A 16,909-nucleotide genomic window follows, 5' to 3' on the forward strand; every position below is an offset into this window, starting at 1 on the left:
TGGACTTACGACAAATTCATCGATGAACTGCCTCAGATCAGAGAATCCGTTCTTCTCTGCCAATGTGTTTGGGTAGTCTCCATGTTTGTTCATCACACTGTAAGCCTGCAGAGCTCCAGGACACTGAAGCAGGATGGTGGTCAGCTTCTTCAGGCCGTACTTAGCAGCAAAGTGCAGCAGCGTGGGAAGCTCTTCGTTACGCTGATCTAAAGAACCGACGACAATCAGATGCAGCCATGAGTATGACTGTACTCTGGTTCCTAAAAGCTGTTGCTGCTGTGCTCACAAGGAAAGATGAAAATCTCTATCATGGTGAAGCCACAAATTAAGTGCCAAAGAGGGCAGTATATGAATTTTGGGTATGTCTGAGTGCACACTGCTCATTACGCAGTGGCAAATATCACAAATATCAGTGCAAACCAGGGTGGTGGGTGCAAAGGGGTTGGACTTAATGTGTCCATTTTGACATCGGCATGTTGTATTCCAAACACATTATCAACCAATCAAAGTGGGGTTTGTCATTCCCTTTAAACCAGAGTGTATCTGGTGCACAGCATTGTGGTGGACATTGTGGACACAAGTGAAAGGATTTCTGGAAGGTTAACAGAGTAGTTCCAACCCGTGAGAGTGCATAGAGGCTAGCAGCCACCAAAGCTCCCTGAGGTGAAGCAGTGAAACGGAAAGGTGAAGTTTTGCATTTTTCTGATGTTTATTTTATTTTATTTAATAGCTGTTTTTAGTTTACTTTCATTGTATATTTTACGTATATAATGTAAGCTGTGTTGGCGGTGTGTGTGTGTGTGTGTGTGACTGAAATAGCCGGTTTTCCCTATTGTTCCACTTTGCAACCTCACATCACAGGGTAATATTGTCATATTATTTATGTTGTCTGAACAGTACCTGTGTTCATGACATGTACGTATATCAGAGAGAGAGAGAGAGAGAGAGAGAGAGAGAGAGGATACTAGAATACCAGTGCAGATGATTGGGGATGGTATGTCAGAATCAGAATTGCCTTTATTGTCATTGTAATCTGCATTGCAACGAGATTTGAGTGCAACTCTGTGTCCAGACAACCAATCTGTATGTGCATTATGAACCCACTTATGTAAGGCACATCTGGACTTCAGTTGTAGTTTTTTGTGTCCTAAGACACAAACAGTTGTGTTTTTTGTTGTTTTTTTGTGATGGACATTGTGAACCAAACCACCAAATCTGTGCTTAACCACACCTTATTTTCAGACAAACACACCCATGTGAACACAAGGGTTCAGACTAGTGTGCCTAGCTAGATAGAGTGGTGTCAACTCAGAACATAGCACCATTTTGGGCCGAACTGTGCTGAACTACTGAATGAACCTTTAATGTTTTCAACATTTTTTAAAATCATTTAACCACATACAGCAACACATCCAGGTACAGGTGCTATCAGAATAATATAAAAATAGCTAAGCTATCAAATTTACGTGAATTTACAATTTATAATGTTTTATTTAACTAATTTAAAGTCTGATTTATGCAGCTGCAGCTCTGTAACTCCATGTCATGCAATGACGTGTGACAATTTAAAGTTCTCCGTCTCTGGATTATGCTTTGTTCTGGACTAATTTGACCCTCAACAAGCTTTTCTTTCTACAATCATCACCTCCCAATCAAAGGTAAACTGTACATTTTCCTCTTTTATCGACTTGCTGTATGGTTGTGGACTTTTCTGATCCATTTGGAATCACCGTGCACACTGCAAAAACTATTATAATATGATGGCAGATGAAAGATTGAAAGCAGCAAAGTGTCAAATTGTAGCCGGCTGTGATTTGACTCTTTGCTGCTTTCACTGTGCAGCCTGCAGGGTGACGCGTACGTCAGGTTGTGGCTCCAAGTCTCAGCACAGTTTGAAAAAAATAAACGGTCTGACTTTTAATCACGGAAATGACTCCGGTCGTACATGCGAGGGGTTTAATGGAAATACATTGCGATCGGACGGGACATTTTATCCGATGTGAGAGAAAATCCGTTATACAAAATCAGTTATATACGTGTTTATTACGTGGGAAACAATACAACAACTTTGGGATTTTTTTTGTATGGTGACTGCGAATATCTGGTTTATATGATGAGGGTTTAGTGGGACTGAACAATAAATTTACCTCTCAAAGCTTTGATGATGAAGTTGCTTCCATCCCACACGGCTGACTTTATTTTCCCAAATTTTTGTTCTGATCGACTCTGAAGGGAATCTGTACATCTTGAATCCCTTGTTGTGTGTATTTATGCCTCCAAATGCACAACAACCTGCCATTTTCAGCCTCAAAAATAAATAAAATAGCTGGATTTACATGCAGATAGATTAACAGCGAATGCTATTTTGAACCCAAGATAGCACCAGGAGTCACGTGACCGATTTTTTTTCATCTCTATCTAGGCACACTAGTTCAGGTTATTTACAGAACGTGTGCACGGGGTGTTAAAATGACAGCAATGCTGGATGGAAACTAACAATGAAACTGGCCTTACTGTGTGCCGCTTTGGTCCAGGTGGAAGATAGAACTAAAAGGGCTCTACCTTGACGATGGCCACATGGTCTAAAATGGAGAGTGCAAATGCATTTGTGCTATGTCAAACTCAGTTCTGAGAGCACAGTAAGACACACGGTGCAAAAGTGTTGAACTAATCCTCTGAGTCATGGACATGTTTTGGTCATATAACAGGAAATAAACCTGTCAGAGAGCCATTCTCATCTCATTTAAACCAACCATACAGTATGCGTTCCATCTGCCTTGGGTTTATGCTACTGCAAATTGTGCAGTCGCACTGAAGGCAGACACGCTGTTAATATGCAGTGCAAACCCCATACAGTTTGCAGTTATTGGTTCTGCATTGTGTGCATGCATTTGTTGCAAGTTTTTCTGCAATTCAGTGTTTTTTTTTTTTTTACAGTTCATTGTCAATGTTGTAATCACGGCTTGTGAAACATGCAATAACATGCACAAATTACAGATACGACATATGACCGGCTTCGGCGCCTCAGTGCAGCAGGCGTACAGTGCACTTCTATTTACACAGCAAACGCAAATGAGAAGATTTGTGGTGAGTTAATGGATCTGTGCCACCAGTGAAGCATTAAAATGAGTTCTTTTTGTTTGTTTTTGACATGAATGTTGACTTTTATTTTGTGCAATTTTAGTTTTCAGCTCAGTTTCACTGTGTACTGTCCATCATCAGGTCATATGTGCACAGGAAATTTTGCGTAAATTTTGAATAAATTTACTCTGCTGGGATAGCATTTGATCCCAGTCTAAATAGAGTAAATTACGCTCTATCATAGAGTGAATCAGCTCGACAGTTGTCGCAGACTGAACGGTCCGTCCCCGAAACAGTGATCCGCCCTGCTTCCACTGTACATGTGTCATGCTGGAGCCCAGCCGCCCATATGACACAGAGTCTCTCCACCCAAAGCGATCAAATGGATTAATGGGATTATTAACCATCAGATGACAAGGTAAAACCTCTTAAATCATTCTAAAGTCAGTTTTAAGCAGAAACGATGCCCTTTTAAGCAGAAACAAGGCTTTAAATGGTGACGCATTGAAATGTCCGACGTGCAATGATCGCACCAGCTAACAGTTTGAGCAGCCGCTCCGCTCTGATCCCTTCCTCCGTCTGTTATTATGGAATAATGCTGAATTTATGCGGACAGGATTGTTGTACAAAAGCTTCAGATATCTGTCGCTGAGGTAGATGATGACTGGACTGCAGTTTTAAGCAGAAACGGGGTATAATAAGTGAACTGTGGCTGATGATGTAAGCGTAGGAGGATGGAGGACCGTTCAGTCTGCGACACCATCTGTTTGATGCAAGTGGTTTTACTCCAATAAGAGTTGATTTTACACTGTTTTGAGCTGATTTAGCTCTGTGATAGAGTATAATTCACTCTGTTTGGATTGGGATCAAATGCTATCCCAGTAGAGTAAATTTTACTCTGCAAAATTTCTTGTGTGTGTAGTCACCATTTAAGACAAACAAATACCCTGCACTTGACCTTTGAACAGGTTTATGCTCATCTATATGCTGCCTCATAACAGTAACTCACCTGCACTAGGCCTGACCACACCTCATATTTATAACATGCCAATGCATGCACAAATGAGCACATGAACCCCTGACTGAAAAGATATCAGCACTGGCCATAAAAACTACATCTGCATCAGTTGTTCGCTACTAATAACACTTATGTTACATTGTGTGCTACTTTGTGTTGGGTGGAACGTAGGGCAGACCTAAAAGTCCTGGTCAGTAGCTATTCAAGTACTCCGAGTTTTTGCAGAGCGACAGGTGGCTGCAACCACTAATAACTTCTGCGATCTTTTCTTCAAGCTCAGCTGAGCAGAACAGTTAAACAGCTTTTACAAGGTTTTCCATCTGCATGTGTGTGAACATGCATGGGAGATGTTCAGAAGAAGTTGAAAGGTTGTTCATCTTCATGTATAAATATGACACTGCATGGTCGTGTAAGCACATGTTGAGATAACTGCAGACAAAACCCAGGACAGGTCTCACAGTAAACTTTGCAGTTTTAAACGAACATTACAGAAAGCGCATATGGCACTATTCAAAAAGCATGTTAAATCTCCTCTATTTTGTGTAAATTACCTGTATTACTGTTGCTCAACTTGATTTAACACACCAGTACAGTTGATATAACACTACAATAGAGATTATTTAAAGCTATTTTGAATAAAACAATATGCGCTATGTACAGCTGCATTATGCTCTATGCACAACATTCTACCACACCATGGAACCACCCTGGGTCCTGGAATCACCTAGGCAGACAACTGGTCCATTTCCATCTCTAAAAAGTATCCAGCCATCTGCTGCTGGTAGGTGAAACTTGAGTATCCCTTTGGCCTTCTGCAGGTACTGGAGTCCTCCACACTGAGGCACCTATGTGCTGGATCACACCAAGAGAAACACGCCACATGGCCAAAATGTCAAAGCTGATGTTCACTCACTAAGCAGTGATACACCTCAACTGAGTCTTCCTAAGGGTCTACTCTCACTGGGCTAGCGACTAGCTACGTTTACATGGACACTTTATTATTGATCTGATTGAATTCTATCCAATTGATGGATCAGGTTGTCCTGATTACATGAACATGCCCTAAAGTGATCCGCTTGCTGTGCGTGTTTACATGCACCATGATTATGATCCGATTCAGTCAGTCGAGCAATCCCATAATGCTTTGCGTTGTGACATCTGCCATTTGTGACATGCAAATGAGTTGTACCTGGAAGTCGCCCGTATAAACAATGGATTTGTGAGCTGGTGTAATCAAGATTACTGTTATTCTTTGTGCGTTTCTTTTGAAACTGCAGCTTCAGAGGAACATGCTTCTTCTTTAGGACTTGTTCAGAAAGAAACAAGCGCGGCGGAATGTGTTTTTATGTGATGTAGCACAGAGTGTCAGAGAGTAGTTAGAGACACGGATTTGCGACCAAACACACAAATTTACAGTTGGTATCTCACTGAAGTGATACAAACGACTAGAGCTGGGTATCAATTCAAATTTCAAGAATAGATTTTATTCCGATTCTTAAGATTCAGAATCGATTATTTCAATTTGATTTGATTCAGTTCGATTTGATCCAATCCGATATTGATTTGGGTTAGTGTTATTAAAACCGTTTTTGAGCTGTTACCTAATTGTCTAGTTATGCAACATAATGCTAGTATTATATTGACATTTGACAGCAAATTAATGAAGTATTTGTTGTGTGTTGGGGGGTGTGGCTGGATATTTTGGTGTTCTTTTCTTTTCTTTGCTCTCCAGGTGGCATGAGAACTGATTTGTCTGTGGAGAAGGTGCTGGCTGAAGAATCCTTCACCCTTATCAACATCATGTGTAGCACCTGTGAATGGTGCTCACATGCAACCTTAAAGACTTTCAGCTGAAGCAGATAATTGGATGGCGTTCTGCATTTAAGTCATGTGTGATTCAAGCAGAACTGCCGGGAACTCGACCTTGTGATGTTCGTTTGTGAGACGCTGAGGACCGCGCCTGGGTTTGACACATCGAGCCCGTGAAGCAAGGAAGGGTGAGGGACACATGCTGTCAGCACACATCAAAGGTGATTAAGTGTTTGACTAATTGTTGATAGTAACTTGGTATTTTGTTACGCAGTAAACTTGAATTGTGATGAGGATTGTGCAGCTCGCTTCTCACTGCTGTGGCATGCGGACAAGTGGTCCTCCACCTGTTGTGAGAAGCTGCTTATTTGCATAAAGCTTAAAATACAGACCTGTATGTGTTGCTGATAGTGTGTGTCTTTTGAAGGATATTAGTTGTAACTGCTAACTTACCTCACCTCTTCTATGCTTCGCAGAGTCTCGGTTTGTCGTGTCCACCTGGGGGGTGTTTGGCGGTGGTAGTGGGTCCAGGAGCGCCGGGCTTCGATCCTTTTGGGCGCTGGAGAGCGTGCCAGCCTTCACTCCACCAGAAGGACGCTATTTCTGTTTTTTACACTTTTTATGCACTAGTGGGTGAATTAAATATATTGTTTTTGGAACCGCTTTTCTGGTTATTTGTAGCGCTGGGTTCCGTCTGACGCAGGTCCGCTCCTCAACCCGCGTCGACACATAACAGTAGTTCCCGGCCATTCCATAATGGACCCAGCGACAGAGGCGGTTCCTTTTGCCGAAAAAGTTCTAGAACACTTGGAGAAAATATGGGAGCAATTACAGCTTCTCGCAAACCAAATTAAACAAACAGACGCCCGTGTTACGGAGCTCGCAGCGCAAGCCGTTCCGCTTCCTGCTGCTCCAGCTGCGGCACCATCGATACTGGTGCAGATAACTCCGTCTCCCAGAGATTCGGCGTCCGAACTGATTGTTTGTCGTCCGGAGCCTTATGCGGGAGACGTTGAAGCCTGTGCTTCGTTTTTGATGCAATGTTCTCTGGTTTCTGCTCAGTCAGGTTGGAACGCCGCAGCTTTCCAAGGAATGTTTGTAGATGGGTTAAATGAGTCATTAAAAGACGAGCCGGCAGTCCGTGACGAGCCAAACAATTTAGATGAGCTAATATCGTTGGTGATTCGTCTAGATAATCGGATGAAGGAGCGTGGACGTGAGAGAGGACGCCCATCAGAGCGGGTTTTTTCGTCTCGGGGCTTTCCCCGACACAGATCTGGGCCGCCTCTTCTTTGCCCCACTGAGGCTCCTCCGACGGGACCACTGGCTCCTCCTGTTGACGAGCCCATGCAGCTCGGACGAGCAGAGATTACTGTATTGCCCCGACATAGAAACGTCAAGAAAAATAATGGTGACGTATCTCCAGGTGTTCCGGGACAGGCAAAATAACACACATTAAAAAAAAAAAAAAAATCTAGTACGGGTTAATGTTTTGTTTTCTTTAAATAGGGGTTATAATTTGTTTGGTGAGTCAGAGGCGTGTCTGGTGGAGTGCATGTTAGGCGGTTAGAAGCCCGTCTGGGCTCACTTAATTGTTAATTTTTCTGTGTTTTTAGGTGTTTTCTGTTTGGGTTGTTGGGTTGTTTTATTTTGTTGTTTTTTATTTCCCTACATCCCTAACCCCAACCTCACTTGCCCCAAGACTGTTTGTCTTGTGGGTTGTGGGGTGGTGCAGGTTGGTCACGCTGAGCATTCTCAGAAGACCTCTGCACCTGGGGGGGGGGGTGTCAGGGGCGTTTTTCTTGGTTTGGTTAGGGCCCGGTTCCACTCCAGCCTCGGTGAGCCTTTGTACCGTTCGTCATTGGTGTTGCCGGGGTGTGCTGCAGCGGAGACATACCTCAGTCGGAGGGGTGGGCCGATCTGTTGCCGTTCGCCATTTTGGTAGTTCCACCCCTCCCGAGAGGCTGGGGTATGGTCGAGTTGGGGCACCGGACGTCTTTCCGGTTCTCCACTGCGCCTTGGGGTTGGGGCTGGGTTAGTTTTTCCTGTTCCCTTCCCCGGCTTAATGTTTTGAGCCGTTCGCCAAGATTGAGCCGCCGAGGGGCTCTGGGAGGGACCTGGGGTCTTTCGGGGTGCCGGGGAGGGTAACAGGGTTTACGGTCGTTTTATATCCCCCCGGGGTTGTTTTTGGTAGTCCTCCAGGGGTTGAGTTTTGATTTTGTTCTGTTTCCTTCCGGGTTCCACCTCCAGGGTTGATGGGACGGTCCTCTGGGGGGGAATTGGCTTGGGGCCAACTAGCCAAGTGTGGCCGGGTCTGGGGTTCCGGGGTTGTGGGGAGGGTACCTCCTGGGGTTGATGGTATGGTCCTCTGGGGGGTGCCGTTTGCTCCATGTATACCTGGGGACCTGTGTGGGATTCTGTTTCTGGCTGTTCCTCCTGGAACTGGCGTTAAAGGCCTTCTGGGGGGGGGGGGGGGGGGGGTTGGGCTCTGCAGGTCGTTCTGGGGGGGTTGTTTGTTATTTTTCTTTTATGCATTTATGTTTGTATTGTGTTTGTGGGGCTGTGTTGTGTTTTTTTCGTTTGGGAGTTTTTCTTTTCTTCCCGGGGTTTGATGGGACGGTCCCCTGGGGAGGTTTTGGGTGGGTTTTGTGTTTTTTCTTGTGTGATTGTACTGGGGAATGTTTTGGGGCTTTTGTTGATGGGCTGGACATTCGGACATTCAGATCATACACTGCGTGTTATGATCTGACGGTCCGTTTCACCTGGGGTAGCCTGCCAATGTGCGCGCCATGCACTTGTTCGCCGCAGCCCATTGCAACAGCGATATATGTTTTTATGTATGTCCATGTGAGGACAGCAAGCAGACACACACGCGTCACAGTGGACAGTCGGAAGTTCATTTCCGTCCAAACACAGTACGTGTTCCCAGCTGTGACGACCAGAACCAGAGATCTTAACAACTGCTGCTGTCTGCGGACACACCCCCTGTCCGTCCAGCACACACACCAACGTGTCACTCTATGTCTGTGTTATGTGAGCTGTCAATGAGTGTCAGCAGCTGACAGGCACCTCGCTGTGCTGTATGCGCTCAGACCTGCCTGTCTGGCCCCCATGTGATCATGTCTGTGCAGCATACATATAAGCAAGTGTGGTCCTCCCCCCCAGCACGCCACATGTGTTGGGAGAAGCGCGCGCGGGGGGGTGAAACCACACGTACACCACATGTGTTTCAGGGGCAGAGCGGAGGGAGGGAACGCGACACACGCGCACACATGCGATACATATACAGGCCACATGTGTGTTGCTTTTTGCAAAGCCACTGTCGTGGGGGCACTAAGACAAATTTAACATCTAGCTTGAAAATGATCATCTGCTGACTGTTTTCGTGCTAACAGCGCGAATGGCCACACATTTTCTAAGTGTCAAGCGAGTGGTGTTAGAAGGCCGTGTGTGTCATCAGGAACTTGGCCACCACCTGCCATGAGAGGGATCAAATGGCCTCTCACGGGCAGTGGTGGGCACACTTCCGATAATCCAGTTACAGATAATTATCGAAGATAATGTTTTCATTATTGGATTATCTTTTTAGATAACTTTAAAAACCATTATCGGGCTAATTATCTTACAATAAATTGTCGTCCAATAACTTTTAAACCGATAATGTAGTAAGCCAAGCTGGACAGCGGCAAACATTTTTAAAATTTAAAATCAGTTGAGACCTACCTGTTAAAAGTTTCCTAAGAGATGTATAGTTCCACACTCTGCAAACAGAAGAGAGCTGTTTCCAGGAGAAACCACTCTATCCTCTGCAGCCAAGAGAGAACTGGTCACAAAAAAAACATTTTTTTAACACCATACTGATTCACTGGCAATATCACCCAAGTCATCCAGAGGCATACATTTTTAACTTATGGTTCAAATTTTAACCAAACTAATTTTAGACAAGTTATTTAAAATTACTGTCATGTCTGAGGTTTTATGAAGTGAAAATATCAGATATATGTTTTAGTTTTAAAGTAATGTGCTAATTTTTAAGGTTTTGTGAGCACATGCCGTGCCCAGCAGTACATTATGGGTAGGATAGGGTAATCTCAGTACGTTCACGACAGGACAAATGCATTTCAGACACTCTGTTCAGGCTCCACAGGCAGCAGCATTAAACTCTAGTGCCTAAAACTCATGAATATATTCTGTGGGTTTATAGACGTTATTATAGTATTTATAAACGCTCAAAAATTCTTGAAAGGGTAGCTGTAAAACAGCTAACTGATCATCTGCAGAGGAATGGTCTATTTGAAGAGTTTCAGTCAGGGTTTAGAATTCATCATAGTGTAGAAACAGCATTAGTGAAGGTTACAAATGATCTTATGGCCTCAGACAGTGGACTCATCTCTGTGCTTGTTCTGTTAGACCTCAGTGCTGCTTTTGATACTGTTGACCATAAAATTTTATTACAGAGATTAGATCATGCCATAGGTATTAAAGGCACTGTGCTGCAGTGGTTTGAATCATATTTATCTAATAGATTACAATTTGTTCATGTAAATGGGGAATCTTCTTCACAGACTAAGGTTAATTATGGACTTCCACAAGTTTCTGTGCTAGGACCAATTTTATTCACTTTATACATGCTTCCCTTAGGCAGTATTATTATAGTATTATTATGAAGTTATTGTACTTGGCCCCACAAATCTTAGAAACATGGTGTCTAACCAGATCCTTACTCTGGATGGCATTACCCTGACCTCTAGTAATACTGTGAGAAATCTTGGAGTCATTTTAGATCAGGATATGTCATTCAATGCGCATATTAAACAAATATGTAGGACTGCTTTTTTGCATTTGCGCAATATCTCTAAAATTAGAAAGGTCTTGTCTCAGAGTGATGCTGAAAAACTAATTCATGCATTTATTTCCTCTAGGCTGGACTATTGTAATTCATTATCAGGTTGTCCTAAACATTCCCTGAAAAGCCTTCAGTTAATTCAAAATGCTGCAGCTAGAGTACTGACAGGGACTAGAAGGAGAGAGCATATCTCACTCATATTGGCCTCTCTTCATTGGCTTCCTGTTAATTCTAGAATAGAATTTAAAATTCTTCTTCTTACTTATAAGGTTTTGAATAATCAGGTCCCATCTTATCTTAGGGACCTCATAGTACCATATCACCCCAATAGAGCGCTTTGCTCTCAGACTGCAGGCTTACTTGTAGTTCCTAGGGTTTGTAAGAGTAGAATGGGAGGCAGAGCCTTCAGCTTTCAGGCTCCTCTCCTCTGGAACCAGCTCCCAATTCAGATCAGGGAGACAGACACCCTCTCTACTTTTAAGATTAGGCTTAAAACTTTCCTTTTTGCTAAAGCTTATAGTTAGGGCTGGATCAGGTGACCCTGAACCATCCCTTAGTTACGCTGCTATAGACTTAGACTGCTGGGGGGTTCCCATGATGCAGTGTTTCTTTCTCTTTTTGCTCTGTATGCACCACTCTGCATTTAATCATTAGTGATCGATCTTTGCTCCCCTCCACAGCATGTCTTTTTCCTGGTTCTCTCCCTCAGCCCCAACCAGTCCCAGCAGAAGACTGCCCCTCCCTGAGCCTGGTTCTGCTGGAGGTTTCTTCCTGTTAAAAGGGAGTTTTTCCTTCCCACTGTCGCCAAGTGCTTGCTCACAGGGGGTCGTTTTGACCGTTGGGGTTTTTCCGTAATTATTGTATGGCCTTGCCTTACAATATAAAGCGCCTTGGGGCAGCTGTTTGTTGTGATTTGGCGCTATATAAATAAAATTGATTTGATTTGATTATTGTATCTGCGTTTCTTAAATTCCACGCAACTTAAATGTAGTAGACACGGATTATCTGGAATTTTGTTTTGGCAAGTTTTCAAGGCCTCTACTGCCATCTACTGGCCAGTAGTGTTCATGGCAGTATTCGCCCTAAGTACTAAGCATCTGGGCACCAGTAGATGGCAGTGTTCTACTTATTTTGACCCCGGTTATATCAGATGGTTGTCAAATCAACTTTTTGGTTTTGCAAATGGCTTTTTTTTTTCTTTTTTTTTTTTTTTACAAATTAAGTTAAAAAACAAAACAACAACAGCAAAAAAAATTACAAGACAGCTCTGTGGTGTTTGCACATGCACAGTGCGAGCGATTGGACGCTTTTAGCTCTTCAGCAGCAGGATACAGAATAATATCAAACAAGTTTTCGACCATACGATCGGCGATCAGGAGGTGGTCGTGAGATGTTGAACGCAGCTTGTTACTCCATGTACACTATACGATGCAGGATGCGCAATTAACCTGAAACTCGGTACAAAAAATTCTCGCACAATTGAAAAATCATCTGAAAAAGGGCCAAAACTTGCACAGTGTAAAGCCAACGATTATGTGTCAAGACAATATTGAGTGCACATTTTAGAACATAATAAAACGTGCGCACATTCTCTCCACATGCAAAACATTTTGCGATTACACTTCCAGGGCTCCGTAAAAATGCCTGTTTTTACAAATAAAAAATGGAATATTTTACAAAAGCACATTTATCTGCAAACACCAACACACGACACACGTCACATTAACGTGTTGGTTTACATAATGAATGACTGAACCAATCAGTGTTTAGCAGAGGCACTTTTACTTTTGTCTGTGTTTGTTACGAAACCTCAGAATTAGTGCATTATTCAACATTAAAAGATATATGTTATATTTTATCTTTGTACAAATGACAGAATTAACATTAATGGAGTTATTCTATCGGTATTCACACCAAACCATAAGTCAGTATGACTATATTTTTCAAGGCTTTGTGGCTACTCTCACGGTGCTTCTGTGCTGTAGCTGTGTAGCTTCCAGCAGGGGGTAGCGTGTTCAAACATAGAAGTGCAGGCTCATTGTTTGGGTCTTTTGTCGCTTTTGATGCTTCCAAAAGCGATCGTGGTGTTAAAACTCAAATTCAGCTTGTTAGTAGTTGCAAATGTACCAGAGACAATACTGGAATTTATCAGTTATCTGTAACTTCCAATACATTTTTGGGTGGTTTATCTTTATCAAAGATAACTTTTCAGTTATCTGATTATCTGTTATTGAAGTTAATTTTTTGGTTATCTGTGCCCACCACTGCTCATGGGGCACTCTCTGTCTTTCAGTCACTGGTATGCACAAATAGTTGTAGCAACAAGTGTATGAGGCGTTGGAGGCAGCTCCGATTTGTCACGATTGGCATGCAATTCCTTCGTGTGGTAGTCGACTTAAATCGTGTTATGTGTGAAGGGGCCCTAAATCATGCAAATCCAACAAACTTATTTTTTAGTGCAGTGACAAGAGACACAATTGCTCCATGTCTACGTGAGGATGTGAAGTTCACAAAACTGCACAGAGAGCATGAATGACTGCTCACATGTGACAACAGCTGCAGCCTGTGTGACTTCACTTCCCATTTATTACTGTGACGACTGCAAAATGCAAAAACTACTGAATCAGTATAGAGGAAGCTGGTTTGTGAAGTATACAGAACAAGCTTCTGTTGGATCTACAGGATTTAAATATGTACATGGGTTGCACATGGTTATAATGTGTATAAAATAAGCTTTTCTAATGTTTCTACTTGACAGACATAAGAAAATGATGTTATTTGGACAAATTGTGATGTGGAAAATGCAAATTAAATAATGCAGTAAACCTTACATTTACTTTGAATTTCATTTTAGTGCAGACAGTATGAATCCAAGATACATTATGTTTTGTGTGATCAACTTCATTTCCTGCATTTAATGTCCCTGCAAGACATTCCAATCAAAATAGTTGGGATGGGGCAATTTATTTAAAATATAAGGATTAAATCATCACCTTTTGCAGCCAGTTTCCATTGAGACAAGTCAGGGGATGGATACATGAACATTTCCAAGTCAATCAACATATATTGGACTTGATACTTGATGCTTGATGTCATGATGCTGGAAGGACACTAGTGACGGAAGCCTCCAAGACACCCTGACAATTCTGAAGGAATTACATACAGCTGTGGTTGTGGCTGGAGAAACTGTGCAGGATGTAATTTTTGTCAGTTGCATCACCAGTTATACAGCTTCATGGTGAAGTGGTATGGGGAGGATTTTGTTAAAAAGAACATGTACAATTTCAGCTTCTTTTTGCCAGAAGGCACATGGGAAACAGGAGCCTATATTTGATTTGTCTACCTTTTTTGCAGTCCTTCTATTCCCCATTCCAACATGAAACTGTGAATGGTGATGCAATAGGGAAATTGTGCACCATTCAAATTGTCTCACATCAACAGAAACCTATAATTCTTTCAGAGCTGTCATGGGTGTCTTGGTGGTTTCCCTCACTGGGTACTCAATTTTTGAGAGCTGCCTACTTTACACAGATTGACCATACAGTCTGCAATGACATAGAAGACAAAGTAAATGTAAGAATCACTGCAGTTATTTTTATTTGCCTTCTTCGTATTGTCCCAAACTTTCTGATTTGTGGTTGCACATATTTAAAAGTCATGTTTCTTTCTATCAGTGTGGGTTGATTTTGCTGACAGAGGACACTTTAAGTCAGAAAATATTAAAACTGGCTGTACAACTATAATATTTCTATTTAAAAGATATTGTACCCAGTCCCTCACAACATCTACAGGCATTAAACCCATAAAGTGCAGGACCAACAGACCGAAAAATTCCTTTGTCCCTCAGGCCATCAGACTGTACAACTCCTCACTCAGAGGGAGGAGAAGTAACAGGAAGACAGTGGACGGGAATGAGAGCAACAGTAGTAGCCAATAAACCAGTATAGATCAGTATGTCTGGTATTTATATTGTGTATTTATATTTGTAAACTGTTTTTCTTTTATACTTTCACTTTTGATACTCTGTGTGCTTCTTACCCTGTGTGTTGCTATACAATGCTGCTGGAACCTCAATTTCCCTGAGGGAGTCTTCCCAAGGGATCAGTAAAGTTCTATCTAAACTAATCTTATCTAAGATCACATCGAAGTGCCGTGTTGGACAATTTGCTTTGTGATTTACAAAAAATTCCTTATTACAGCTGTGACCAAAGTACGGTACTCACATGCTGCCATGTTGTCTTCTTCAATCTGCCTGATTCCAATCAGCTGAAATCCATTAGCCGGCATTCTGGACTTTAGGGATTCAGTCAACATGTTGTCCAGTGATTCTCTTGAGTTGGTTGTTATGTTGAAGGCCTGAAAGTTCAAAATAAGTTATCCCTACCTTTCTTAGGGCCCCTTCACATATAGTATGAATGTGGCTGAACCGAGCACGAAGCAGGAATCGTATGCAATACGTGTAAACTCGGAGCTGCTTCCAATGCCTCGTACACCTGTTGCTACAACTATTTGCACACACCAGCAGCTGAAAGACAGAGTGCGCCGTGTGAGAGCCCATTTGATCCCTCTTGTGATAGGTGTCGGCCAAATTCCAGGTGACACACGCGAACATCTAACACTGCTTGCTTGACACAAAATGTGTGGCCATTCATGCTGTTAGCACAAAAACAGTGAGCGGACGATCACTTTTGAGCTGGCTGTGAAATTTATTTAAGTGCCCCCACGAGTGTAGCGTTGCAAAACAGCATGTACATGTGGCATACCAGAGTGTCAGCTAACCCCGCGAAACACATGTGCCGTGCATGTGAATCATGCGACGCGTGTGTTGCGTCCCCCCATCCGCATCACATGTGGCGAATGTGCCGCTGGTGTGCACAAATAGTTGTAGCAACAAGTGTACGAAGCGTTGGAGGGGAATTGCCGTCGACAGCCACAGCTGTTGAGATCTCTGGTTCTGGACGTCACAGATGGGAACACATACCGTGTTTGGATGGAAATGAACTAACAACTGTCCACTGTGAGGCGCATGTGTCTGCTTGCTGTCCTCATATGGACATACAAAAAAAATATCGCTGGTGCAATGGGCAGCAGCGAGGGAGCACACGGCACGCACATTGGCAGGTTACCCCAGGTGAAACGGACCATCAGATCATAATAATGGCGATCTGAATGTCACGTCACCCACGTGAGCTCTGTTTCACATGACGCGGTGTCTGTCCTGTGGCGTGCCGTCCACAGGACACGCGTTTCGGGCCAGATGCGCGTTCAGGGCTGGCTGGACACACCAGGTCAATACATGTGTACATGATAAGAGCACACTGCGCCACTCGTCATTTCATGACTGTACGTCTGTGACCATGGGTCATCTTCAGAGGAACAGATGGTTCATACTTGTTTTGTCTGCTTGATAAGAGGGATTCAATAAATGCGTTGTTTCTTTATGGTGTGTGGTTTTATTTTTTTAAATATGTTTATCTCCTTGTTGATTTCAGGCATTTTTCCACACCTTTTATAGGACAGCGATGGAAGGGCAGTGGTAAAGTTTCTGGCTGGCAATCAGAGCTTTTGTAAATTGCAGGTTCGAATCCAATGGGTGGCATGTATTTTTTTTTCACAGCAGCTGCGTGATGTGGTTACACTTGCTCCAGCTGCTCGCACTGTGTTCCCGTCGCAGCGGGATCGTTCACGCCTGCCTGACCATATGTCCCTCCCGACTTCAGCTCGATGTTTTCGTGGTTCACTCATGTGAGTTGTTTCGCCGTGATTCGCCCTGATTTGTACTTATTTGTACTATGTGTGAAGGGGCCCTGAATGGTGTCAATGCACATTCACACATACCAATTATCAGATTGTCCTCGTTGGCACTGCAGCTGCTAAACAGGAATCACTACCGTTAGCTGTGTCATACTACACGTCACCTGGCAGATGAAGTTGATGGGGTCGACAGCATTTGTTAGATGATGACTGACTTCTTCCATGTGTGTATAGTACGTAACAGGCTTTAAGCTGACACACAGTTGGTGAGTGTGCAGAGTGAGTAATGCCACTCCAGCAGGCATGTCTATGTGGAAACACAAACAGGCAACAGTGTCCAGTTTAAAACATCACCATCAGCTCACCATCAACCACAGCTGAAAAAGACTTCCTAAGGAGAC

At 43.1% G+C, this 16,909-nt stretch overlaps 1 protein-coding gene across 1 annotated transcript in view; it reads right to left on the minus strand.

Annotated features, from left to right (window-relative positions):
- pik3ap1 (phosphoinositide-3-kinase adaptor protein 1) overlaps nt 1-16,909 on the minus strand; it is a 78,609-nt gene that overhangs the window by 43,125 nt on the left and 18,575 nt on the right. The window contains exons 5-7 of the mRNA XM_034185179.1: nt 16,673-16,815; nt 14,978-15,110; nt 10-206 (exon numbers count right to left, since the gene is read on the minus strand). Coding sequence (XP_034041070.1) covers nt 10-206; nt 14,978-15,110; nt 16,673-16,815 — 473 coding nt within the window. The remainder of the gene's footprint in view (nt 1-9; nt 207-14,977; nt 15,111-16,672; nt 16,816-16,909) is intronic.

Source organism: Thalassophryne amazonica, chromosome 13 (assembly GCF_902500255.1).
Source record: "Thalassophryne amazonica chromosome 13, fThaAma1.1, whole genome shotgun sequence".
NCBI classification, from domain to species: Eukaryota; Metazoa; Chordata; class Actinopteri; order Batrachoidiformes; family Batrachoididae; genus Thalassophryne; species Thalassophryne amazonica.